The sequence below is a fragment of the Oenanthe melanoleuca genome, chromosome 5 (genome assembly GCF_029582105.1).
Source record: "Oenanthe melanoleuca isolate GR-GAL-2019-014 chromosome 5, OMel1.0, whole genome shotgun sequence".
Lineage (NCBI taxonomy): Eukaryota > Metazoa > Chordata > Aves > Passeriformes > Muscicapidae > Oenanthe > Oenanthe melanoleuca.
This window is the reverse complement of record NC_079339.1, coordinates 44,391,569-44,419,053: the sequence shown is the minus strand read 5'-3', so window position 1 is coordinate 44,419,053 and position 27,485 is coordinate 44,391,569. Positions and strand designations below refer to the sequence as shown.

The window sequence follows — 27,485 nt, the reverse complement described above, 5'->3', positions numbered from 1 at the left end:
TTTGTACAACAAATAGACAATAACAGTACTTTCCTCATGCTCTTTGTCTCCAAGTCATACCAGAATATCAAAACCAAGCAGGAGGTACAGCTGCCAGAACAGAGACTTCCATAAAAGTACTTAACTCCTTGCAGGACCAAGTTCTTCAAAGTACCATTCTGTTTATTTTTAGCTGGGTTTCTTGATGACTATTTTTCCATCCGTGACTATTTTTTTTTTTCATTCCAGCAGCATAAAGATACTGCTATATCTGATTTTAGTGCTTTAATTAAGTACATACTTCTCAGTCCATGATCAGTTCTATTTTGGGCTGGTTTAAAGTTTATTTGATTTGAGGCGTATACCAAGCAAGGTAGCATAACTCAAGGCCTGCTCGATCCTAGTATTAAAATGTTGTTTTATTTCCTCAAGGTTTATAAGAAATTCAGAGTAAATTTGTCAAAAATTCCTTTTTATCTGCATTCTAAAAATACAAGTAAAAAACAGCCAAAGAACAAGACTCCATATGCAGTGTGATTAACATCTTGTTTTTTTGTTGTTGGTTTTTTTTTAAGGATAACAGGAATAATGAACACATACTATCACAGAACATGGGGAAAAAAGTCCTGGCAGACACAGAAAAGGGACATCTCATCCATTCACTGCACAAGGAGGGAATTAAGGGTTCTGCATAATTCTTGTGGGGTGTCTGGTTAACCTGAGTGTAAAGGACTTTGGTGATGAAATCTCTACGTCATTCCTACACTGTACACTTGCTTCACTTCATCTAGAAAACTTTTTCTCATGTACAATCTGAATCTTTTTTGTTGCAATTGAAGCCCATTCTTTTCTATTTCTTCCTATCATCATTTCTTTTTTAAAGACTGACAATATGTTTGTCATTTTAACTTGCCTGGAATTTCAAACCCTTCGAGTATTTGCCAAAGTGCTCATCATTGCTTTAGTAATTTCTTTGAATATTCTAGAATGCAGTTGAATTAGCTTAAATGATTTAAAAAGATCTGACAGATTTAGGGATTCTAACCTGTTCTTTTACTTTCCCCTTTCTTACAAGTGTTAATTGTACCACACAGCAGTTCAGAGCTGACCTTTTCAGAAGACTGATACAGAAAAAACCATTACACGTTTCAGCCTTCTTCGAATCATTCGTTGAGAGCTCTTCCTCTTTTCTATACAGCAGACCAATGTTTTTCTGAGTCTTTCTCATCACCATTGTGCTGATGAACCAATTCACATTACCCATGACACCCCTTGCAAATAGCATAATTTTGTATCTGTTCCTTTATTTCCATTTTATTACTTTTATTCACCTTCACTGATCTAATTTTCTATCCATTTTCTGTATGTTTCCTTCTTGTGACAAAAATTAGCTTAAAATTTAACATTTGTCTTTTACTATAGTTCCTGTCCTCCTTCTATATTTCACATTTGGATCCCTTGAGCCACCAGCATTCATATCTTTTGTCCAGGACTCTGATAGTCCCCCTTAAATAATTTTTCTTTAGTTTTGGTTCCTCTGAGATTCCAAACTGCAGGCAGGTCTGTATTTAAAGTTTTGCTCTCAAAATCCCCTGGTTTTCTGTACTTCTTCCTTTCCCTCTAAAGAATAATGAACTCTGCCACTCCACGGTCATAGAAGTTGCCTTCTACACTTACTAGGTAAAAGTCAAAACCAGGAACGTTTATTTCTTAAGTTGCTTATATGTTTCAAAAGCTTACTAGGGAATTCGTGCTCAGCTCCCAGCATATTCACCTGGAAGAAGAGAAATCCCCATAATATTATGAAGTCATGCCCTGGAACATGCCAACTCCTCACACAAAACCTAATCCTGATGTTCTTAAGAGAGTGTTAAGTGATAAGGTGATTTCCTTTACAGAGTTTGAGTGCTTTTAACTACTTGCTGATTTCATTTAAATGAGAGAGACAGAACCTGTGGCAGAGAAGTTACAATCAACAGTGTCAACAGTGGGTTGCTGATCTGGTTCTGCTGCTGCCTGAGTGTCCATCTGTAGATTTTGACAGGGTGGGATTTATTTCACCAAAATTTCAACACTAATAGTAGAAGTATGAACCTTTGAACTTGACACGTCAGCTATTTTAATCTAGTCAGGGAACAGGCACATTAGGACATATAAATTCATGTGATTTATTTTAGATATCTTCTGTAAAACTGGATGACTGGCACTAATAGAATTAAGAAAATTTACATGTGAGACCAGACCTGGCCTTTCCCCTAACCTTGTGGATTATAACCCTATGGCTTAACTTTTATTTTAACCAGTGTCCAAGAGAGAAGATGCTAGACCATCACATGTGTACCTTTTTTAGATCTTGCTTATAAAAGCAAGACTTCCAGGTTGCTTTAATTTTATACCTCCTTTCTATAACATGATTTGCTTTTTTCCTGTCGTTATAACCAATGTTCTCCTTTTCACATTTTCTCTACATCTTTGCTTTATACAGATCTGTCATATATTATAGAAAGCTTTTGGTAAAGTTAGAGTAAACCATCCACTTGAGCATCCACTTTCAAAGGTGGGCAGTGTTCTAGTCTATTAGCAGATGCAATCCAAGGCTGGTGGCAATTACAACTTCAATGAGTTGACAACTACATGGTAGTCTCTGTAAGACAAGTAAACAGCTTCAGTTTACTTGCAGCTTCCCTAAAAAACTTTTTGCTCTAGACATGCCTTTCTTACTTATGGCTCAATGGCTAAAGCAGACCATTTTGAATTATTAGAGCTGTTTGCAGCATGTGTGCAGCATTGGACACCACAGCATAAAAGAGATATTAAGCTGTTAGAGATCAGCTAAAGGAGGATCATGAATATCATGAAGGGCCTCGAGGGGAACTCTATGAGGAGCAGCTGAGGTCACTTGGTCTGTTCAGCCAGGAGACTGAGGGGACACCCCCTTGCAGTCTGCAACTTCCTTGTGAAAGAAAGGGGAGGGTCAGGCACTGATCCTCAGACACTCTCACGACCAGTGACTGGACTGAGGGAATGACCTGAAGCTGTGTCGGGGCAATTTAGATTGGATATTAGAAAAAAGGTTCTTCACCCAGGGGTTGGTTGGGCATTGGAACAGGCTCCCCAGGGAAGTGGTCACAGAACCAAGCCTGACAGAGTTCAATAAGAGTGTGGACACTGCTCTCAGGCACATGGTGTGACTCTTGGGATGTCCTGTGCATTCAGGAGTTGGACTCGATGATCCTTGTGGATCCCTTTCAACACAGGACATTCTACAATTCTATGATTCTAAATACTTCAGGCAATTATGGTACTGTTAGGTAAGAGCAGATCATTTGGTCTCTGAGACACCAGAAGTAAGCTTGGCCATGGCCCCAGGCAGAGCATTCAGTGCAACTGCCACTCTTTGTTCAGTCTATACACAGGAAAGACAGGGTGAACTCAAGGCTACAAGCAGTTGTCCAGCCCTCTGGGTTTAACAACCTTGGTGGTCTGCTGGGCATTATCATACACACTTTTCTTTTGCACAGCTGCAACTCCAATTAGCAGGAGCTGAACTGACAGGTGAAAATGAGGAAATGCACTTTCTGACGCTTTTCAGAACTCCTTCCTTCACTCCATGACATGGCTGTAACATGGACACTGTGATTGTTTCACTCCATACAGATTTTCCTAATAGCAAACAACACTTCCATCAGCAGCCCTTTCTAGGAGGCTGCTTAAAGAAGATGCTATGTCTCCTTCTATCCCTTCTGTACAATACATCATGTGGTTGCTCATTGCTGTCTATGGTAAAAATCCCAGCCTTTACTCCAGACATTTTTACCTTTTGGGCCTCAGCAATCTATCAGTTGACAAATTTTTTTTCTCACCTTGTACCAAGACCTTACACCTCCAGCCCAATTTGCTGTGACTTTCTGCAGAGAGGAAGGATGCAAATTTTGACAGTTTCTGCAGAAAATGTATCTCATTTTGTGAAGATGATATAATTTCCTCCTTTGCCTCACTGTTCACACAGTTCACATAGAGAAGACAAGAAGCAACATGTGCAAATTGAAATACATGAAATTCTATTTGAATAGGAGAAAAAGACCCTCTTTTAATGTGAGGTTGGTCAAACACTGGCACAACTTGTCCTGAGAGATTGTGGAGTCTCCACCAAGAGAGATACCCAAACTCCAACAGGATGCAGCCCTGAGCAGCTGGCTGTCACTGACCCTGCTTGGAGTGTGGGGGTTGGACCAGACAATCTCCAGGGATCCCCTCCAACTTCCAGCGGCCTGTGAAAAGGGCAGGAATATCATAGGTCAGTTTGAGAAGCTGCTCATGACACGTGGTTTTACAAGATATATTTTATTCCAGCTCCCTACTTCTTGGAGGCACTACAGTGCCAAGGTATGACAGAAGTCTTTGGACATCAGAGCACTTGATGATGACTGTGACCCTACAGTCTAATGCTGCTGAACACCCAGAGCCTACCTAATGCTGTATGTCTCTGTATAAAACACATAAACATTTGCTGAAGTGCAAATTGGGACTTAGATTTTGTTTTATTTTCTGGTCTGCAGATATTTTATGAGGCTATGCAAAGTGGAATAGTTTCAACAGAAAACACTGAGAGTCTCACCTTAAAATTATTCCCTGGTGGGCAGGGCACTGGGATGAGACACAGGAATTGCTTCAAGTCCTGACTGAGAAAGAAATTGCTTGATCTCTCACATCCTGAGATATTACTACTACCACTTGATTTCTAGGCAAAAGGGACACTACATTATGTGGGTTGATTGAAACCAAAGTGAGCTTTTGGAGGAGCTCACTCCTTTTCAGACAAAAAACCCAAAACCTGTTAATGGAGATTCCCTGAAGAATTAAATAACCATACCTCAAAGTACATTTCATTCGAGGAGAGAGACTGATGTGAATTGGCTATACCATTAATAAGATTTAGTGACCTCATTTGTCACAGTGATAACTGCATACAGATTGCCTGTCTTTAACTACAGAAAGCTCCCTTCCTCCGAGGCTTTTAGCTGTCTGCAGATGCCTAAATGAAGCCTCTCTGTTGACACCGATGGGCTCCCTGGGGTGCTATGTCAGGTCCCGGTGCTATCTCTTTTCATCTTAATGTACACCTGTCAGACTGCTCGGAATTTCTATTCAGTATCACCTCCCCCTGAAGGCTCCTTCAGCCTGAATAAACTTGGGTTTATTCACAAGTGAAATAAGCTGCGCCCACCGACTTGATGGTTCTGCCTTGAAAAGCCTGAAGGAGTAAAAAGCCGAGTGGTTTGAAATCCAGTCTTTCCAAGTTGTACACTTTGCAGCTGGACACCACAATAACTATTTAATGGTTCTTGTTAAGACCAGACGACCCTCAGAAAGGGCCCTTCTGAGTGTACAACCTACGAAAACCCGAGATCTAAGATTTTCTATAACATTTCCCAGAAATGGCACCTGGGAAGAGCATCCTTGGGTCCGCTGCCCCGCCAGCCCGGAGCTCGGCCCCAGCGCCCGCCGGGCTGCCCGGTGCTTCTGGGGCGCCCCGCCAGCGGCGCGCCCGCGGCAGCGGCTCTTCGACAGGCACAAGGCAGAAAAAGGAGCAGCGAAGAGACCGGACCGTGCCCGGGCACCGCCACGAGCCGCTGCGAGCTGCGAGGAGGAGAGGAACAGCGCATCGCTGGGCACCCAGCCCCAGCCCCGCCGCCGCCCCGGTGCCCGCCCGTCCCGCCGCTCACCGATAGTAGAAACGACGGTACCCACGAAGTAGAAAGCGCCGGTGAAATCCCACCGGGGCCGGATGTCATCGACGCGGATGCCGGCCACGCTCGCCTCCTCGTATTCCCGGAGGAAGTGCCGGAGCTCGGCACGGCTGAGGTTGTGGCGCCGGGTGAAGTTCTCCAGGCGTTCCTCCCAGCGCTCCTTAGCCTCCCGCTCCGTGGGCAGCTCGATGGCCGAGAAGACGGCGGCGCCGCACAGCATGTAGAGCACGATCAGCACCGCCAGCAGGAGGAACCGCGCGTTGTCCGCGTTGAGGCGACCCGCGCTGGAGCAGCAGCAGGCGCCGCGACACGCCATCCTCCGCCCGCGGGACCGGGCTGCCGCGCCGCCACGCTACGTCGGGGCCCGGCTGCCGCCGCCGGGCATCACGGCGCCGCCCGGCAGCCGTGCGCGGGGCCCGGGGCTCAGGGCGCCGCGGAGCCCGGCGGCGGCGAGCGGCGCTCCCGGGAGCCGGCCGGCACCTTGGCCCCGGGGGCAGGGCGCGGCTCCGGCACGGCGCCGCGGCGGACGCGCTTCGGGCTGCCGAGCATCCTGCGGGTGAGGGAGCCTCTCGTCCCGTCCCGTCTTGCAAGAGCCCCTCAGCCCCAGCGCCCGCCGCGCGGGGCTCCCGTCCCCGCCACTTTCATATCCCCTTCCTGCCCCCGCCCCGAGCACGTCGGAGCGGGGCGCAGGGACAGGCACCGCCAGGCGCCTCCTGCCTGCCGCGGGGGGCGAGGCGGGACCGGCGGCAGCTCGCCCCCCGCCCTCCCGCTTCGCCGCGGGGCTCCGCCGCCCGGTCCCCCGGGCCGGCCGCACCATGGCCTCGGGGGAGCCGCGGGCCCGGCCGGGCCGGGCTCCCGGGAGCGGCTCCCATCAGCAGAGGCGCGGCCGCCGCCCCCGAGCCCACTGCCGGCTGCGGCAGAGCGGGCTGGCCGAGGCCAGCTGCCCCGCGGCTCCAGCTCTCAGAGGAGCGGGGGGCTCTTCCCCTTCCCAGCCTCCAGCCCTCAGAGGAGCGGGGGGCTCTCCCCCTTCCCGCCCTCAGGTACCGGCCATGGGCTGTGGGGCCGAGGAGAGCCCGAGGCAATGGGGCCTTTTCTAGAGACCGGCCATGAAACCCGCCAGTCCATGATATACCCTAACCCATCAAGGCAATAAAAATTAGCGCCTTTACCAAAGGAGGACAACTCCTTCTCCGCAGGTCTGGTTATCCACTGCCTTCCCGACAAGGCGTTATATCTCTGTCCTCCAGCGCATGGTAGTCGAAGGGAAATTGTTTAGGGAAGACAGAAGCAGCCTGTCCAGCTGCAATGTGGTTTTATGATGTGTTATTTGCAGGTTCAAGGAACAGAGCTCTTGATCAAAATTTTCTGGAAATACTATTCTCACTATAAGAAGAAAAAGCTAAACTCAGCAATATCTGGTAATTGCTACAGTGCTGATTTGTACTTTTAAATAATTGGGGCACTGGAATTCAGCTCTGCTAAACATAATAGTATACAAATACATTCTTTTCAGGGACGGACAACCTACATATATTTTTTTAGAAAGCAGGTTAATGAACTATAACACCCATTTCCCTTCCCACCCCCCCCTCAATTTTCTAATAATTGTGTTGCAGTGAAAATGCAATGGGAATGAACACTAAGATCTTAGAAATCTCCCTTAATGGCAGATAATTGTACACTCTGTGATAGAACCATTGATTGTCTCAGCCTGAGGTATATTTGAGTATTGGTCTGAGCCCTAGGGGTGCACTGTGCAATGCCAGCATTTGGGAGGATCACCACCTGTGTGACAACAACTACTAGAACAGTAGGCACAGAGAAAAATAAGTCCTTTTCTTATGTTGGACAGTAAACCAGCAGGGATAAATGGGAGCCATCTTTAACTTTTTTCCTATTTGTTGTTATTCATAGGTGATACATCATAGTGCAGGTTTTTCTTTCCTCTTAATTAGTCTTTAGCATAGACTTTAGTGTGGAAATTAAAACTAGCAGCAATACTGGAAGACATTAAATAGCCAAAAATAGGAAGATGAGATGCCAGCCAAACTAACCAGATTGTGCCAAGTGCTAAAGGTAACCACACGCTTCCATTAAAAAAAATGCTCATGTATCTTTAAAATTATTGGCAGTTCCTGTTAGAAGAAAAAAAAAAAAAAAAAAACAACAACGAAACCAATTTCCCTTTGCCAGTCAGAAGGAAGACAGAACTCAATCACTACACTCTTAACCAGCAAAGACAGCAGAATTGAGTGAGCACCTCTGTCCACATCAATGGCTCCATCCATCAAATCTGCTCAAGGGTGGCTTGGGATCAGCACAGTGGGAAAAAGAACCTTTAGCTGCTTGCAACTATGATATCAGTGTGATTGCCCAAAGGAATATGAACAACAATAACACTAGTCACAGGAATATCCAAGGCAAATTATTCAAGGTTATTGAGTTCTTCCTTATTTACATATTATTTTGTTAGTGTGGAACAGTAATTTTTGTGTTTGCCTTGGGCATAGAAATAGTTATTGCATGAATGCAAGTAAGATCATCTGGCACAGTTCTGAAAGACACGTGTACTACTGTCACTGATCATCAAAAATTGCTAATTCCCTTCAGTTGTTAACTTGGATCTTGGCAGTGACTTAATCATCTCTTCAGAATGTGGCTTTTAAAGGATGTGCTCTCTATTAAAGCATAGAACAGGAGCAAGTTGATATTGACCAGAATCTTGAAAAAGAAATCGAGAATATGGTTTATTCTAAAGAATACTTTCTTGTAAAATGGTCACCATTACACTGCTCTTGGGTAAATAGCTGGAAAAACTGGAGTGTGCAGTGTAATCAGTCAGCTATCCATAACATTTCAGCCTGGTGGAATAAAGAGATGCAGTGTGTTCACTGGCATAAGCAAAAAACAAAACAAAACAAAAAAAAACCAAAAAACCCCAAACAAAAGTAACTTTTAGTTTCAGGTAAAAAAGTGGCTAAACATGTTGTTGACATTTAAATTAACTCCAAATCAAAGTGAACATCTTGTGAGCTTGAGCCCTGAATGCAATGCCATTACCCTCAGTACAGTCACTTGTGCATCACTATCACCTAACATGCTGTTTTCCCTACCCCTCAGCACCACAAGCACACAGCTCCCTAATGTCTGTGTGTGCAGCCATTTAGTGATAACATATTGGTGATAGTGAGGCTTAGCACAATTGTAAAACAATAGAAAAGAAAAAAATAAATTCTTTTTAGTCCAAACATTAACAAAATACTACCAAGTCTACCAATAACCCATATCACTAAGTGTTACATCCACACATCTTTAAATACCTCCAGGGATGGTGACTCCACCACTTCCCTGGGCAGTCTGCTCCAATGCATGACAATCCTCAGTGAAGAATTTTTCCCTAATATCCAATCTAAACCTTCCCTGGTGAAACTGAAGGCTCATCTTCTTCCCTTGCTTGTTACCTGGGAGAAGAGGCTGATTCCCACCTGGTTACAACCTTGCAGGTAATTGTAGAGAGCAGTAAGATCTCTACTGAGATTCCTTCATGCTAAACATTCCTAGCTTCTCCAGTTACTCCTCAGAAGACTTGTGTTCCAGACCCTCCACCCTCTCCATTGCCCTTCTCTGGACATGTTACAGCCTCTCAATGTCTTTCTTGTCATGAGGGGCCCAGAATTGGACACAGCACTCGAGGTGTGGCCTCACCAGTGCTGAATATGGGGGGACGATCACTGCCCTGGTCCCACTGGCCACGCTACTTTTGATACAAGCAATGTGCTCCATTATTGGGATGCTGTTGATTTTATCAAACACCTGGTGGTACACTTGCAAGATACAAGTTCCAACCCAATCTGAAATGTACACATTTAGAAGACAGAACAAAGGATATATTAACAAGATTGCCTTTATTTTTACTTGAGTTTTACATAAAACTGTTATTCCAGCTACTGGAGTCAACTGACAGTCTTGCAGAACAGTAGTTTTTAAATTAATTACAGCTATAAATTCAGAGAGACTCTCAGAGAACAGTTCTCATCTTGAAAACCATATTAGGAACCAGAGTAAAGAAAAAGCATATAAAAAAGTAATCAAAAAAGCAAGTTCTCTTGTAATAATATGGTTATAGATTTTCCAAGAATCTCTCCCTTATTAACATTTAAATGTTTCAACTACAAATTAGCCATTATAGCAGACATTACAGCTTACAGAACAGAAACAAGCAGTTTTTCCAAGTAGCACTGCAGGCTCAGTGTCAGCAAGTGGAACATGACAGGATATTGGAAACATTTATGATGGAACCCACATATTTCCATGTGTATCAGGGGCATCAGTGTAAGGAATATTCCAAATCCATGGTTGATCTGTGAACCAAAACAAAAACACACTCATGACAAAGCTATCAAATACAAAATTCAGTTCTCTTCCTCTTTTTCCTTTGGAGGAAGAAGAAGGTCAAAATTCCCACCGATTTTCAATTAACATCATGTGCAATTTCACTTCAGTGGAAATTTTTGTTCAGGTTTTTTTTTTTTTTTAATCTGTAAGATACAGTTTGCTTTCCCCCAGATATTATTTTAAATATAGTTATAACCCAATATGCTCACCAGCTGTATAAGAATTCTATTTCAGACAAGATACAAGTACAGTAATGCAGCCAAATTTGGTTTGGTCTAGTGCCAGCAAGTTTTGTGCTGCATCTATCTTAACCCAATGGAATTACATATTAATATTTTCACAATTTATTAATAATGTCACAATAAGAATTCAGAATGACACTGCCTGACCTCTGAAAAATTCACATTTACCCCTCACTTCTTAAACATTACACCTTCAGATGAGCAACAGGTTTGCACCACACAGTTCCCTCCCTCCCACTTCTTAGAACACAGAAGCTCTTTCCACTCTTGGGTAAGAGAAAATGCAACACACCAGGAATTAACTGGTAGCTCTGCAACCTGCTCTATGCTGCTAGCTCTGCAATCTGCTCTGTACTCTTCATCCTACCATACATGTGGCAGAAATGCAGCTATTCTGTGAATCCAAGGTATTATTCTACTTCTTGCAGGCTACTCCTACTGAAATAGAGAAAAATCCTTTAATCATTTTTTCAGCGAGTTTTCTCAATTAAGAAATTTATATAAATCTAGCCTGCTTCTTCTCTCCCTGTACAAAATGAGTCCTGAAGGAATACAATGACATTAATCTGTAATATGCATAGATTAAACTGAATTGTACCAAGTATGACAGGAATAGCTATTGACTGAGATTACTTTTATCCAATTTTAAATTTACAGGATCCAATGACCACTCTGACAATACAGGAAGTGAGAATTATTGTGGCGAGGAGAGTAAGAAAGTGACAAAAACAGTAATGAAGGGTTATATAGATTACACAACAGCACACTGTGACAAGTACCACGGCAATTAAACATGGGGCAGAGGGACCATTGCTACTAAGTGCTCATCTTTATTCACTACTAGAGTGTCCTTAATTCTCATACTGTAGTTCCATATGTTGCAGTAAAACATATCCCAGCTACGCAAATGTTTTAAAATGTGTCTGTCAGCAGGAAGACACTAGGAGGGTAGTTGGCTGGCTTTTTCTTAGAATGGACAGGTGATTTCAAAGCATATAAAGAAAAAAGGCATCAGAAACTGGAAGAAACTATAGTACTATAGTACTGCCAAGAAAGTTCTCTAGGTTTCTGGCTCAACTGCAGGATATCTAGACTTTGAGTCATCTCTTAAAAAGAAAAAAAAAGCACCATTATTTCCCTGAGCTTGTTTATCAGTCTCCTACTGGAGAGTCATGTGTATCTTTTGTATTTTAGGAGAATACCTTACGAGACAGTAAACATTACCAGTTAAAAAAAATGGGAACAGAATAAAGCAAATGTTCGGAAAAGCATTAAGGATTTCAAACATATGTTCAGATTTGAACACTGACCTCTATCTCTGACATCAGAATAAATCCAGTGCCACTCAAGCACTGGAATCTGCCACTCAAGAGTATATTATGCAGCTTAGACCTATCCATCTTCCCTACTTCCCTACCATCTGGCAGTTACTCTGCTTAATTCAGCAAAACATGCAGGCAGAAGAAAACTTAAGATGTACAGAAATAACTTCAGTCCCCCCCTTAACACATGCTGAGAGGCCTCAATACCTAATTTAGTTCTTTCTAATTGTAGCTATCTAAATAAAATTTGTTCAAGGTAGCTATTATTGTACTTGGAACTTTGTTCTGTTAATGGGAAGCTGTTGATTTTATAAAACAGCTGACAGTATTTTAACAGTCATGTGTAGAACTATTGTTGATACAAATTATAATTCAGTTATTTATAAAATGTCAGGTTCAATTTAAAATTATTCATCACCTTTAATAGGATCTATATCAGACAATGACTGTATACAAACACCATATGATGGTAGCTGCTTACTGTTGCACATGAAAATGACTGCCAAGTTTCTTAAAGTTAATTATTTTTATCTTCTTGGGGGGAGGAAACAAAAGCCCCATAAAATAACTTTTAAAGTGCCTTTAACATACCTACCTTCCACACACTTCAACATCAGTGCTTCATTTCTCATACCCCAACTTTGTCTCAGCTGCACCTCACTGGAGTTGGTGTTATCTACTGGGCTGGTACCACAGCTTTGCTCTTGCCTCATTTGCAAGCAGCAGAACTCCAGCAGTAGAGTCAGCACCCAATAAAATAAATGAGGCCATTCCAGTCCCACTGCTACTTAAACATTATCTGAAAGCTCAGGTGAAGCACTATTTCAGTTATACTCAGATTTTTAAACATTCTCTCACACCTGAATAGACTACCACATTTTACTTAAAGGTAGAAAGGCTCTGGAGAATAAGTTCTTTTTGAGTGACACTTGAATATCACTCAAAAAATCCAGGCTGGCAGGCCACCTCAAGCCTTCATGTTCTCATAAATATGACAGATGGCAGTACAGTCAAAACCAGAAACATACAATTGTATAGAAAAGTATAAAACACAATGAAAGCACCTTAGTGATCCTCTTCCTACGGGTGTGTTTTGCACTGTAAGACTGCATTCTTACCTCTACCAGAGTTCTTCAAGTCATTCTGCATACACATGGCAAACTCACTCCCAGCTGCATGAATCTGGAAAGTTCTTCCTTAAGCATTTGCAAAAGGTGCACACTACATCTCAGTCTCTCTTGTCCCCTCCCTCTGGATGAGCATAGCATTTGAAAAAGAACTAATCTTGTTCCTCTCAATGCAAAAATCATAGTTAAAGATCTCAAGAAGGAGGAAAGGCAGATGGGGAATAGATGTGGGATCTATATGAATATTCACAAATAAAGTGACTGTTTCTGAAGGCCAGGACAATGACCACTTGTTTGGAAAAAAAAAAAAAAAGAAAAAAAGCACAATCCAGTACTGCAGTTTTAAACACAGGATTTGCTGTTTCAAAGTGCTGATGTGATGAAGAAAAAAAAAAAAGTATTTTGCACTTTTCTGAGACCTTCCCCAAACTGTTATAAAAAACCCCTCGAAATAATTATGAATTAGCAGTTTCAAATTCCCTCCACCCAACAGATGATTTGCTCAGTCAGTAAACTGTGTAATACCTAAATCACAAATGAAGTGAATTCCAAGCAAGCAACTTGTGTTGGTAAGAGAGATAATAATAATATTGCAGCTGAGATGTGATGACAGGAACTCAATGAGAAGATATTGTTATACAACAAAATGGTAGTACTCATTTAAAAGATTCTACAAGAAAATAAAAATCTCAGTACTGTTAAAAACACAAGGAAATTTTATTTATAATGGTATCTTACTAAGTAAGATAGGCTATTGTGTGCATGATTCCCAAATACCAGACTGGATAATTTTCAGCTTCCCTTCCAAGGAACTCTCAAATTATACTGCTTGTTTATAGGTTTTATTTATCTTAGTATCATTGATACATTGAGCTTTGCAATAGTCTTTTTACTATGACAGCCTGAATCTGTTGATTATCTATAGAGGCTTTCAGCAGATTGGTGTATCTATATGAATTATTTATCTAGATATTGAGAAGTACTGTCAGCCACGAGAAATTCTTTTTAATTCTTTAAATTTTTTGCCCTAAAGATACATCTGCTGCCAACAAATGGCCTTCTGCTGTTCAGCTGACTATTGGAGGCAATCAACTGCAATTGCTCAAAACAGCAATGTGAAAAGAGTTAATAATGTACATGTACACACAACAAATGTTACCTGCTAAAAATTAATGAGATCCTTTGTCATGTTACAATAGGAATGATATTATTCTTTATTTTAAAACTGCCAGATGAAAAATATGCATGTTATTCCCTGCAGCAAGGAAACATGCAAGTATGCATAATATGACTCTTTTTTGCTGGTAATTTAAAGCACTTGTGAAGAAATAGTCTAAAGGAAAAATGTCCAGGTAAAAGTCCTCTGTGCAACCTTAACTCTGATCTATCAGCATGTCAGTCATACTGTTAATTTCCTCAGACATAAACTACAAATCTTGCATTCTGCACAAGATGGCTCAAATCATATATAAGTTCCAAAACTAGACTGGGCATCATACATCTACCATGAAAAAGAATACCCAAACCAAACTGCATTTTAAAATTCTTGAATTGACCAACTATTGAAGCAAAACACCAACCATCTGGTGAATTTGCCATTTCATGAGAGTGCTTTCACCTAATAATCTGAAGCACATCTCCCTTAGCCAAGCATAAGCTTTGAGCTCAAAGAAGTTGGCTAGTAACATGTGGCAAATCAGATAGTCAAGTGGCTCCTTCTGGTCTGCAACCCTATCATAATATTACATAGAAGTGGCCAAACTAAATAGTGACTCTGTAACTTGAGTTTCTTCTCATGCAGTGGTAATGAATAAACAGCTGGGAGAACAAGTGTACTCAAATGTTACACTTGGACTCTGAGGCAGTGTCTGATGTCAAGCTGCATTAAGAAAGCTTCAATCTCAAACTGCAGGTTTAGCACTCAATAATAATGCTTTTGGTTCTGGCAAGGAAGGAAACTGAGACCGATAGAAATGAGACTGGTTCCAACACTGGCTTCCTCACCCTGGGCTATGATTTACAGTGGCAATATACACTTGTTGCTTGAAAAAATTGAAAACAAAACTTCCAAACATACTCTGATTTCTATTTACCATTGCTCTAAATATTAAATAAGTGAAATATTTTCTGTTTAATGCATTAGAATTGCTAGAAACTAGACTAGCTTCTAGTTGTCATCTACTAAGAAGAAAGGACATTCTCTTAAAACTTTGTACCATATTAATCACGCTGAAAGTACTTGAAGTTCTCTAAAAATTCATAAACAACATTGCTAGTTTAGTTCTTTCAAACCCTAGGAAGTACACAGATTTCAAGTAGCTATACAACATTAATTAGAAAAAAAGGTGGTTATTGAAATATATTAGTTACTTTCCCATAAGTCTTCTATGTTAATTTCTTAAAAAAAAAAATGTAACTACTTGACAGAGAAAGTAGTGGAGCATTCTAGAACTCAGAACAAGAAACAAAGGCAAGAGAAAGGTAGAGACCATTACAGTGACATTTTCCCAGAACTTATATGACCTCCTGAGGATACAGCAGGTCCCTGTGAGGGAGTTTAGAGTAACAAAGAATTCCTATAGCTTTACTGGACAAAACACCAATCTCTTTTTTAAAGAACTGTGCCACTAGCACAAAGCAGGATAAATGAAAATTCTTTCAACTCTTTAGGTAACAGGTTAAACATAAATACCTAAGCCTACCAGAGCTGGAGGCAAATATGCCATGAAGTCTTTTTTCCTTTTATCCAGAGTAACACATTATATGTAATAAATGAGATGCAGTGTTACTACAGTTTCCTGAAATCACTATAAATATTTACCAAATGTAATTTCACCATACTCCCAATTCCCACTCATTGAAAATCAGACAAAATATCAAGCACTGAATATCTGAAGTTATGAGAAACAGGCGAGTTTGCTTTTCCATGTAAGTGTGGCAGTGGAACATTGAACAGTGAGCAGGGCCCTTCACAAGGGAGAGAGCTACTCTTGTGAGATAGGTTAAAGATCCTTTTGTGCATCCTTAACAAAATCAGTGCTGTCAGAGGTTGAAAACTTCAGCTAGAGAACTAATGAATTAAATGGACTGTCAATTTCTGCACAATGTCTGAACTCAATTTTTCCAGCATGAGATTTGACAGCTTTAGCCCCCGCTTACCAAGGGTAAAATAGAGTTTCCCACTGGAACATAATGAAATACATCTTAATACATTTTTACAAGTTGTGATAATTATTCAGGAAAGAAATCTTCAACAAAGGGCAAAACAACTAAGGTAATTCACGTAATTGGCATGTAGAGAGACTAACACATAGCTTCACTCTAGGGTCATCTCAACTGAATTGGCATCTATCTTATTTTCTTGCATACACATTTATCTTCTATATACTATTATTCAAATACTAGTTTCTTTCTTTGATCTCAATATATACACTTAAGAGAAAATTAAATGAGAAACAGCTTGTATATTAGAATGCATTTACCCCTCTATTTTACAGGGTTCTCTTCCAAAGGGTTTAAGAAATTTCAGAGCATTTTGACTAAAAGCTCAGAAAAAGCTTTTATAAATTCTTTCTAGTAACCTAGTCATAACTCAAAGAACTGCTGATAGATCTATTTTTAGTTCATCCCCTTTTCCATAGTGCTTAAGAGTTCGGCAGCAAGTACACATGATTAATAAATCTAAAATCTGGTAGAATAATAATGCAGAGGAATGTTTCACCTGCTGAGGTCTCCCTTTAAAAAGCAGAAAACAAAGCAAATTAAACAGAAATCTCATCACACTTATCCCTAACTAGAAATTTAAGTGCAACTCACTAGGAAAAACACCAAATGAAGTAGCCCAAACTAGTGTACTATAATACAACAATATATTCTACAATAGATACAAACCATAGATTGGCTATTCATTGAGCTAATTGATTATATAATAATTTTCTAGCTATTTTTAGGTACAAACCTATTTTTCCAAGCATTATTGTGTTTGCTGGTAGCTATGATTGGGGGGGTTGGCTTTTTTTGATTATTTGTTTGTTTTTAAATCATCCTATGTAGCCAAAATAAGATACTTAAAATATTTCCGGTATGATTTCTCTCACAGAAGATATTTTATAAACTCCCAACTGGAACTTCAAGTGCCTATGGTGCTACCAGCAATGGTTTGAGACTCAGGTAAATTTTATTCTTTGTTCGCTTCAGGGAGATCAAATGACTCTGGCTGGCAGAAGCAGGTAGAGTTTACCTGTTCATGTGTTGTACAGCATGTCTCTGTGCAAGCCTGAAATACAGCTGGAAATTAAGTGAAAGCAATGGCAAAATTTTAAATATGTGTCATATTATCATTTTAAATATTGTAGTTTTCCTACTGGTGACATCTTAACACACATCAATGAACCCTTCAATGAATACAGTTTAGCCTATGACTATGTTTCAGTGAGGGACAATCCATCTCTCTAGGAGAGAAAAATCAGTACAAATCCAAGAAGTTCTGTCTCACAATGATCTCAACTTATACTCATTAGAAATTTCTGGAAGAAAAGCAAGAAGAAAATCTTCATGACTCTTTCTCCAAGAGATCCTGTTTTTCTGTTTTGCCTAAAACTTGAGTTTTAGAATGAAACTCACTGACTAATGAGGCAAAGTAGGACAAGACTTCTTTATCTTTTTCCTCCCTGTTATATTGATGCAAGAAAAGTAGGAGAGAGGCCAAATTATTTCATTACTATTGAACTTAATGGACTTGAAAAGACTGTGAATCAACCTCATTAATTATTATGGCTGAAACAAATTATTTACATAATTTACTGGTAAGTTTGTCATTGTATGTCCTGAGATATATTTTAATCATCTCTTTTAGCATCTCTTCAAGATGCATTTATTTCACATGTAACCATTTTCATGCTGAAGTCCTGTCCAATATGACAAACATCAATTAGCATCACAGAAAGCCTTTGTGACAGAATGACAAAGAATCCCTGCAATTAAATTATTTCCACAAACTATGAAACTGCTTCTCTTTAATTTTGTTACATTATATAATAATAGATTATAGATTCCTCTAAGTATATCTAATCCATTATTAGAATTTGTACAAGTACAAGAAAAGATGTCTTCTTTTTAAATTTTGGAATCTTCCAAGTAGAACTTCATGGCAAATGTATGCATGGCCCTGTTCCTAACCATCTCTTCACTATTCTGCCCACTTCTCCTTTCTCTTGCCCCTAGTAGGATTTTTCTGATTATATGAAAGTGACATGTACTTTGTTTTCCCGTGGTTAGAGAATCTGAGTTCAAGGAAAATTCCCCAGAGCCTTTTCTCCTTCAATTATAAGGATCAGTCAATATGGTTTCTTTGGGGAAAGGGTAATTACTTGCATTTTTCCTTCTCAAGACTTTATTAAAATAAAACTATTTATATCACACTCCAGAGACTTTGGGAGCTGACAACTGTATTGTTAAGGACAGATTATTTTATGAGTCCCTCCCTCAACATGAGAATTCTTTCAACATCATTTCCACCAGGAGGCTGACAAACTGAAAAAAGAATATTCAGGAAAGAGATGTGAAACAGCATAGGCAGCTGGCTTCATTTCTACTGCCAAAGCCTAGACAATCTAAATTCTGACATATGTGCATATCACCAGAGCAAGCTAAGACCCAAAACCAGAACTACAGTCAAACCAGTTCTCTAGAGAAGTAAGTTTTCCATGCAGAAAGTGAAAAAAGTTATTTGGAAAAAAACCTTTACATTTAGTTGAAATATGCATAACATTTACTGACACAATAGGTTAAATGTTGGAATTAAACCAAGTACAATATCAACTGTACAAGCACATTCATGCACAAGGAAGATAGTAAATGAGACATTTGAGAATATACATGGATTCTGGTAATCTGTTTTAAAATCTCAAAAAATTTAAGTATGACCACTTAGAAAAATCTTCCTAAACCCACCAGGTTTGAGCACTGGTTAACAAGCAGACAGTGCATACATATCCCAGAGCACAACAGCCAATTGATATAGGTGTAGTATATTTTTACCCTGTCATTAGCTTGTAAGCCCAGCACAATCCCTGCCTCTGCTCCCTGACACAACAGTAACAGTACTCAGATTGTGTTTTATACTGAATCAAACATCATAACAGTTTGCATTATCATTTCTACATTAGAACAGTATTTCTTCTCTGGGAAAACTGAAACCACTTAAGAGGTCTTTCAGGTAAGTACTAATATCTTAGAGCAGAACAATCCATTTCTCCAGAAGCTACAGAATATGCATCATACTGAGGAGGTGAATGCTTGGCTATGTAGCTGCATTTAAAGTCTGGACTTGTGTGAACATGCTTCTACCAGTGAGAAGCCAGGCTTATTGGAAGCTGAAGGGATTCATCTAAGTGGGGCATGTGCCTCTTTGCCAACAAGCTGGCCAGAACTTCAAGGAAGGGCTTTAATCTAGATGTAGAAGTGGAAGAGGATGGAGTTTTGAGCAACACATAAGGGTCAAGCGCTGCTGCTTCACTAGGAACCAACAGGAAAATACCTGTGAAATGCTGCAAAGCACTTAAGACTTGTTCCATAAAAAAGTGACACGGTCAACAGCCAAGCAGACATGGCACTATACCAATGCATGCAGCATGGATAGCAAACAGGAGCTTGGAGCCACTGTACAAAAACTTGGTGGCCTGAATCACAAGACATTTCCATAAATGGCTACAAACTGTCTAAGGAAGGAAGGCTTTCCACCAAATAGAAAAAAGTGGATCAACTGCACAGAGCTGTGTTTGAAAAGCACAGATGAGTGAAAGTGTACAGGTAAAAAACTGAGGTCAAGCCAACAGAGGAAGCCTCATGCTTGGTGTTTACTACAGGTCACCTAATGCAGAATATGCTGCTGAAGCCATCTTACTTCAACTACAGGAAGTAGTATCAAGCTCAAAAGTCTGATCCTGCAGCAGAGCTTCAATCACCCTGTGCCTTCACTTTTATTTACTATGTAAGATTTTATTATAAAGTCTGTTGACTTTTTAGATTTTAAATGTTGTTTCTCCCCACACCATACATTAGTTCAAAGACTTACTGAAACATTTGAGTTTCTATAAACTATGTTACTCCTATTTCAAGCTCTGTCCTAGATGCTGTCTTAGATGCTAGATGCTTTCCTAGATGCTGTCTTGGCCTTAGAAGGCTTCTCAAAAAGGAAGTTACAGTCTTTTGACATTTGTTTTAAGGACAAAAATATAAAAATTTACTCTTTCCAAATATTGCAGGTTGCACATCATCATTATCCTCAATATATTTTTATATTTTTCAGCCACCACCCCACAGCCGCACTCACTTATCACTTTCCTGATTTGCATGTTCTAGAGATGATCTCAGAAACTGCGACAGTTGATATTTTGTACACCTCTTCAAGTGTTATGAAATATAAAATGGAGGAAAAGCAACTCTTCTTTCTTCTGATTTACAGGAATTCTTTTATATTTGCACTACAGTATTTCTTTCACATTCCTCTTCTAGAGGACTGTTTTTAGCTCATGCCTGCTCTCTTCCAAACACTCCCTTTTCAACGCTCCTTCCCCTATTAGTTCTGCAAAAAATCACTTTATTCCATGAAGAATATCAATTTTCTTAATGCATATAAGAATCACTCCATAAAAAAGCTAAAATCTTTGGAACACATCAGTATTCAACTGACTCAGTTCTCAATTAGCTTGCCTCATGTAGACTACAAGCCTATTTTTCCTCTGAAGTCACACCTTACCTTTGCTTCCATACTGTTCTGGTGGCAGGTCGTAAGGTACAGGAAAATATGTTGCTGAGTCTTTCCCTTCTGGAAACTTTTTTCTTCCTACATGAAAGTAACCTTTGTCCAATCCCTGTAAGAGAAGGGAAACATATAGAAGAAAAGATTTATTAGCAATCTACAGTAGATGCTTTCTCAGTGAGCTATTTTAATGAACAAAACTTTTTGCCTCCTTTACTGAGATTAGATACTTCATGAAGCACTTTCATGTCTTAAAAACTCAGCTTCTCTTACTTCTATTTCAGCTCCTCTCTTTTTCTAACATCCATTGGCTTGGCCCCAGATGTGGGTCCACATTGGATATATTCTGCCCTCTCAGGCCCTTACATGCATACCAATTTATTTTCATGTTCATTAGGTGATCTCCTTTGGTGTTTAATATTTAACTAAAGTAAAAAGTTTCTAAAAATTTCTCTCTGCTGCTTAGTTTCGTTCTAACCACATTTACTGGATGCTCAGTACGTCGCACAGACTAAACTAGAAATCACTTTGCATTATAGAAGCCAATCTTCAAATCCATGCTTTTCAGACATCTTAAGTAACATAATCCATGGACACAAAAAAATTGAATGAAGATTTGAAACTGCTTGCAGAAAAGCTTCAAAGACTACCCTATATCAGAATGACAACATTACTGTCAAACAAGGTTAAGGACTATAAAAAGAAAAAATGCAATGCAAATGCAGTACAAAGGTAGAGAGATTAAAGTGATTCAAGTAACTTGGGCAAATGGTATTGCTTAGCTACTTCTCCAGAGAAATTGGATCCCAACTGTAACAAGTTACACAAAAGCAAAATCTCTTAGTTCTGAGATTTCAAATAGCTTGCTGTCAATCAAGTACAGTTTGATTAGAACAGACTAGAAATTTAAAGGCTATGAAGTTATTTATTTATAAGATATTACTGACAACTATTTTTCTTTTTAAAATCAAATAATAGTTTGGGTTGGAAGGGATCTTCAAAGATCATCTAGTTCAACCTCTGTACACTGGGCAGGGACACCTTCCACTAGTAGCAGGTTGCTCAGAGCCCCATCCAACCCGATCCTGGGATTCCCAGGAACGGGGTATCTACCACTTCTCGGGGCAACCTGTGCCAACGTTTCACTACCCTCACAGTAAAGAATTTCTTCCTTAGATCAAGTCTAAGTACACACTCTTCTAATTTAGAACCACTGCCCCTTGTCCTGTCCCTACAGTTCCTATTGAAAAGTCTGTCCTCACTGTTCTTAGAAGCCCCCTTTAGGTACTAAAAGGATGCAATAATGTTTCCTTGGAGCATTCTCTTCTCCAGGCTGAACAATCCCAAGCACTCCCTGTCTTTCCTCACAGGAGAGGTGTTCCACCTCTGACAATTTCTGTGTCTCTTCTCTGGACTCAGTCCAACAGGTCATTCCTGTGCTGGAACCCCAGAGCTGGATGCAGCACTGCAGGTGCGTCTCATCAGAGCAGAGAAGAGGGGCAGAATCCCCTCCCTTGCCCTGCTGCCCACACTGCTCTGGAGGCAGACCAGGACACAACTGGCTTTCTGGGCTGCGAGTGCACATCACCAGCTCATGTCCAAATATTAACTTGCACTTCATTCAAGCTCTATGGTTCATCACTATATGTTCTACAGCATTACTGTTTTGTGATAGTATAAGCAAGCATCCTAACTACCACTAAAAAGTCCTGTGGTATTCAAACACACACACCGAATCTAGAGTCCTATCTATATATATAATACTAGAAGTCTTTCTTCTCTGAAGTTCTACGCCATCAAATGTTTTTTTAAGTTGGAGACAGTAACATCCACATGACCACACAAAGCATGGGAATCAATGCAGCCTTGTGCCTTTTCTTTAATATTCAGGAAGAATAGTAACCTAGAAAAAGGAGATCTTACAAAGACAATGTCAGACAGCAGTCCTAATTCTCCTTTAGAATATAGATGAATATTGGGTCTCATGACCTATAGTAAGAGCAAACTATAGGTTAGAATGTAAGAAACATTTTATGTTATTTCAAGGACTAGGCAAAAGCCACTGCCTTTTAAATGAAAGAACAGAGGAAACAAAGAAACAAGGTCCATGCTAAAGGACTGCGTGAAAGAAAATCCAGTTTGAACTTCCCTTTCTTATACCATTCAAGTCAGGTATTTTGATAAGTCTTCATTAAAACCAGGCTACAGCATTTTTTTGAGTTTAGCCTTGAGGTAACAAGTAATATGTTCAAAACGAACCAATGTAAATATGCAAGATTATTTTTGAAAGCTCATAAACATCTAAGGGTTTGGAAATGATTGGAAAAAATTTATAATTACTTCGACAAAATGAAACGATCAAGTTGTATAGCCTTACATCCAATGAATTTGAATCACTCAGGGATTGGTAGAAATTTCATGTAAAAATGCAAATAACCATTTGTAGTGGAAAGAACATGGAATACGCCAGGGATTCTATAGCTCACAAACAACAGGAATTGTGTAAGTGGTGGTGGTGCCAAGAGATTTATTTTCACAACTCACAGCAGTCAGGTTGCAATTGATGGGAGGGTCTGGGTGGTGTGTATTCCTAGATACTACTCACAAGATGACATTTTAGTTGTCAGCATGTATGTGACATGTGTGAGGTTTGATTGCCCAGACATCCTGTGAGCTTTTTTTGTCTTCTACATCACCTATGGAAGAAATGTGGAACAGCAGAGAAGGTTTCTCTGCTGTATTGTGAGATAGTTCTTATGCTACAACAAACTTCATATGCCTGATCAACACCAAAATTACAAAGCTGCTGCATGGCACCATTCTGAGTTGGACATTTGTGAAATCCTAGCTATCACAAAGCACAATGTAAAACACAACCTACTTCAGCCTCTACCTACAAAGCAAGGACATTTTTCGCTTGTATTTTTTTCACCCTGTTATCCATTGTTTTCTTCAACCTAGCAATATTTTTGTTTCTGCTTAATTTCTTCTACACTCCATGCCCTGTTATTTCTTCAGCATCTTTCTTTTCAGGCATTTTGCTTCCTTCTCTTATTCTACCACTTTGCTTTCCTCTGTCTTGTTCTTCCTCAGTACTCAGCAAATATATTTTCCTCTCCTCTGAAAGACTCTGATGCTGTCCTCAAATGCTGCTTGACTCTACCAGTTCATCCTAAAATTGTTTTATTTGTCTGTTAGAATTTAACTTATAGAGATCTTCCATTCAGGAAATATTAATCTAAGACATTTAGTTTCCTCAAAACACCCTGGAGTAAGCATCTATCTTGTGGAATACATTCTTTAACAAGGCTCTCTAAGGAGATTCACATGCTTTTAAAAATAACTCATGTGTCTATCTTCACACAGAAATTGAAGTAAGTCACACACTTTGTCTGTTTTGAGCATTTCCTGAATGCTGACAGCTCTCATTGCTGTTTCCAAAAAACAAACCAGCAGGATCTTGCCTAAAATAATTTTGTCTGACTTGTACATTTTCCTCAGCCATATTCTATTCTTTCAGAATTTTTCCCTCTGCAGCTTTATTTTACTTTTTGACTGCTGCTTACATTTCGAAATGTTAATAAATACATCTCATTTAATAGCACTAGGTAGGCAATTATGGCTAAGTTTTCAGTTTAATAGCATCTGTTATATTTTTCTGAGCTTGTATTTCTAAAAGGTGACTGAGCCAGTGCCATACTCAACCTCTAAACCTCTAAAATCTCAAACCTCTAAAAAGATTTAAGTATTTCACAAATTTTTATACTGATTTACAGGTCAAGCTTAATTTATCTTAGCATCCTATCAGACACAGAAGCTGTGAGGAAGAACCATTTACTTAAAAGCCTTTCCATTAGTCACTTCTAAGATTTTTCAAACAAACTAATAACTAGAACATGCTTCCCAGAACTCCATGCTTTTTGGTCATTCTGTTCTCACTATATGTTTTACCTGTTAAAAGATGTACTTTATCTCAGCCTCTGGAAAGGAATCCCCAGGAGCTGAAAGAGCAAGTTGAAAAAGAGAGTGTAGATGTAGGAGGTGAGAAATAGAGATGGAAAGGGAAATGTAGTTCAAACACAGGACAATCTTTCTTCTAAACGTTATTTTTTACTCAATATGTATTTTGATCAAGAAGCTTGTGATCTAATGCCAGCATCAGCTGATTTTTGTCTAAACACTAAAACTGTAAATGTTAACAGCTGCTGCTATATTGAGAACAACCATTCAACATATTTCTGAGAATCTGTATTAGCACACCAGGCCAGAACCCAACCTCAAAGCATAATTCTGGAAGCATTTTTTAAAAAAGACAAAAACTGGCAGTCAGCTGATAGCAAGTGAGGAACGACCCACTTCCAAATTTGTATTCAGCAAAAAATAGAAGGCACAAACTGCAGAGCTAGAGGAGTTCTTAAGAATTGTGTGCTATGCAAATATACCAGGGTAGTGTGGCCAAGTAGTCTCAGGTGCAGGATTAAGGCTCCAATCTCTTCTGGCACATGGGTTCGACTTTCACCACTGGCAGGGATATTTTAATGGCTGGATTATATGATCTTAAAGGTCTTTTTCCAGCCTAAATGATTCTGTGATTTTATGATGCTAAGTCTTATCTTCTACCAGAATATGTGTAATGAACTTTGTGATAAAACTGCATGAAATAACCTAAAGAAACAGAACTATCAGAAACTGGCAGTATTAATTCAGCATTCTGATAGCTAGAGCATAGTGAGTCCCTCGAGGCATAGGAAAGCTCAGTTATGTTTCAAAGCACTTCATGTGGTTTATAATTTACATAACTTTACCTGTAAACAAATTTCTGTTTCTAAAAAACTTAGTCTATTCCCAGTTCTCTGTTATCTTAACTACTCTGCCACATAGCATTCTAAAAGCAGTGTGACAAGCAGACTAAATTATCAAAGAAGCACTTTTTATGGAGAGTTAACTGCAGGGCATATGCATAAGAAATTCATAAACTAAGCAGTGTAACTTGAGTATCAGATGACTGCATGTACATAAGTCCATTATCAGTATTTGTCTGACTGTCTCCTTGTTACCAAGAGTCTGCAGGCATTACTGCTCAGGGAAGAAAGAAAAGCAGCTGCAGTGTCTCTCCCTGCTTTGCTCCCACATGTGACTAATCCAGAGACTTGCTCTCTTCCAGTTGCCAGTCTTCACAATTAATTATGAATACGTAGGAAACTGGGAGAAAAAGAACTAAGTATTCTCTTCCAAAAGATGTACTGTTACATATCCTTGCGAGTTTTAAAAGAGTTTCAATTAAGTTGTGCTCTGAGAGGTCTGAAACTCAAATATGAGACTGTCCTGTGCACACTGACAGGTTTTAGTACAGCCATCTAAAAGCTGTAGAAATTATAGAAAGCATAGGAGCTTTCTATAATTCACAAAGATGAGAAGTGAGGGCTGTAGAGAGAAAGCATTGTATTCCCACCAAGGTTAGCTAACCTGTTACACACTGCTTTGTAAAAATACAGCAGGCCACAGAGACCAAATGAGGAGAACCTTGAGAACACCATTGTGTAATAGCTTTATACCTGGATCTGTTTCTTTAGAATTATATCTGCATTTTAAGTACAACCTTTGTCCCTCTACTTACCACCCTCCCAACCCAAATGATACAGAGGAAAAAAAATTGAGAAAAGAAGTAGAATTGATCAAAAAATCTTCCCTCCAGGAATAACTCAGCAGGATAAGAACTTCAGTCTAGACAAAGATAAAGGTGTCTGGAGAGGTATGGAAAGGATGATTAGGCATCACAGTTCTTGCATCTTTCAATGCAAGAAAACAAAACTTTAAAATGAGTAACTTTTTTTTTTGCCTACCTATTTGAAGTATGGACAGAAAAGCCAGTCAATTTTTTCCACAACTTTGTTTGCCCAGTGCTTCATTTTTCTGTTACTAATAGTTGTTTATACAAATGGTTTTTCTTATTTTAGAGCTCACTGATATAAATAACAATGCTTCCCACTATAAGACGCTATAGGATTCTTTCTTGTCTCGCTCTGATAAACATGTTTTCTTCCACATAAACCATGCTAGAGAGAAAAATCTCTAAGGTTCATGATATCAGAGACCTGACTACTATGCAAACTCATTATAAATTTCAAGAGTGAGATATAGGAGTACTTTAGCTGCAGTCAGAAACCATCAATCTAAATATGCACTCTCAGGAGACGACAGTTATCCAGTTAGGGTAGGCAAACATTTTTACAATGTCATAATATTAGTAAATTTTCATTTGGGACTACATTACTAATCAGCAGAAATGACAGAACATCATGTGATCATCTGTGAACTATCTAGAAAATAAATACTCTTCATCAGCAAAATATTTCTAAGGACTTTTAGCATACAAACGCTTTTCCAGAGAAACCTGCAGTTTCTTCCCTGGAAAGAAGGAATTTCACTCAGGAAGAAGTTTTAATGGTTTGTCATCACAGACTAAATGCTGTTGAGAACATTTTGGTACTGTCAGCTCACCAAAGAGAAGGAAGAATCAGCCACGTAACAAAAACCTTGCATCTCTTCCCATCAAGTAACAGACAAAATCCAACCTAAACAATGAAAAGAAGCTTTTTTCTTAAATACAATGTACAATTAAGGACCACAATTTTCTACCACAGGATTTCTTAGAGGGCTAAAAACCAGAAAGTGTAGTTCAATAAGGAACTTGATATCAAGAGACAGTCACATGACTGCAAATGCATTTCAGAGAATGAGCAAGAACAGTGACTGGTGCAACATTAGGAATCATTTCTCAAGTTACAACACACACACACACCTTACTTCAATGAGAATATGCACTCACAGCCTAGTTTAAAAAAAGTACAAAAGAAGAGATTTGATCATCCTTTCCAGTAATGTTTAGAGTATACGTTACAATTTTA

General features: G+C 39.6%; 2 protein-coding genes across 2 annotated transcripts in view; both read right to left on the bottom strand.

The window, feature by feature from the left end:
* The window catches only part of KCNK13 (potassium two pore domain channel subfamily K member 13), a 43,401-nt gene extending 37,286 nt beyond the window's left edge, over window positions 1-6,115 (bottom strand). Inside the window, exon 1 of the mRNA XM_056493158.1 lies at window positions 5,706-6,115. Within this exon, the coding sequence (XP_056349133.1) occupies window positions 5,706-6,045 (340 nt within the window). The 5' untranslated portion in view covers window positions 6,046-6,115. The remainder of the gene's footprint in view (window positions 1-5,705) is intronic.
* Window positions 6,116-9,617: 3,502 nt separating this feature from the next.
* TDP1 (tyrosyl-DNA phosphodiesterase 1) overlaps window positions 9,618-27,485 on the bottom strand; it is a 36,286-nt gene continuing 18,418 nt past the window's right edge. Inside the window, exons 15-16 of the mRNA XM_056493494.1 lie at window positions 20,575-20,689; window positions 9,618-10,090 (exon numbers count right to left, since the gene is read on the bottom strand). Of these exons, the coding sequence (XP_056349469.1) occupies window positions 10,017-10,090; window positions 20,575-20,689 (189 nt within the window). The 3' untranslated portion in view covers window positions 9,618-10,016. The remainder of the gene's footprint in view (window positions 10,091-20,574; window positions 20,690-27,485) is intronic.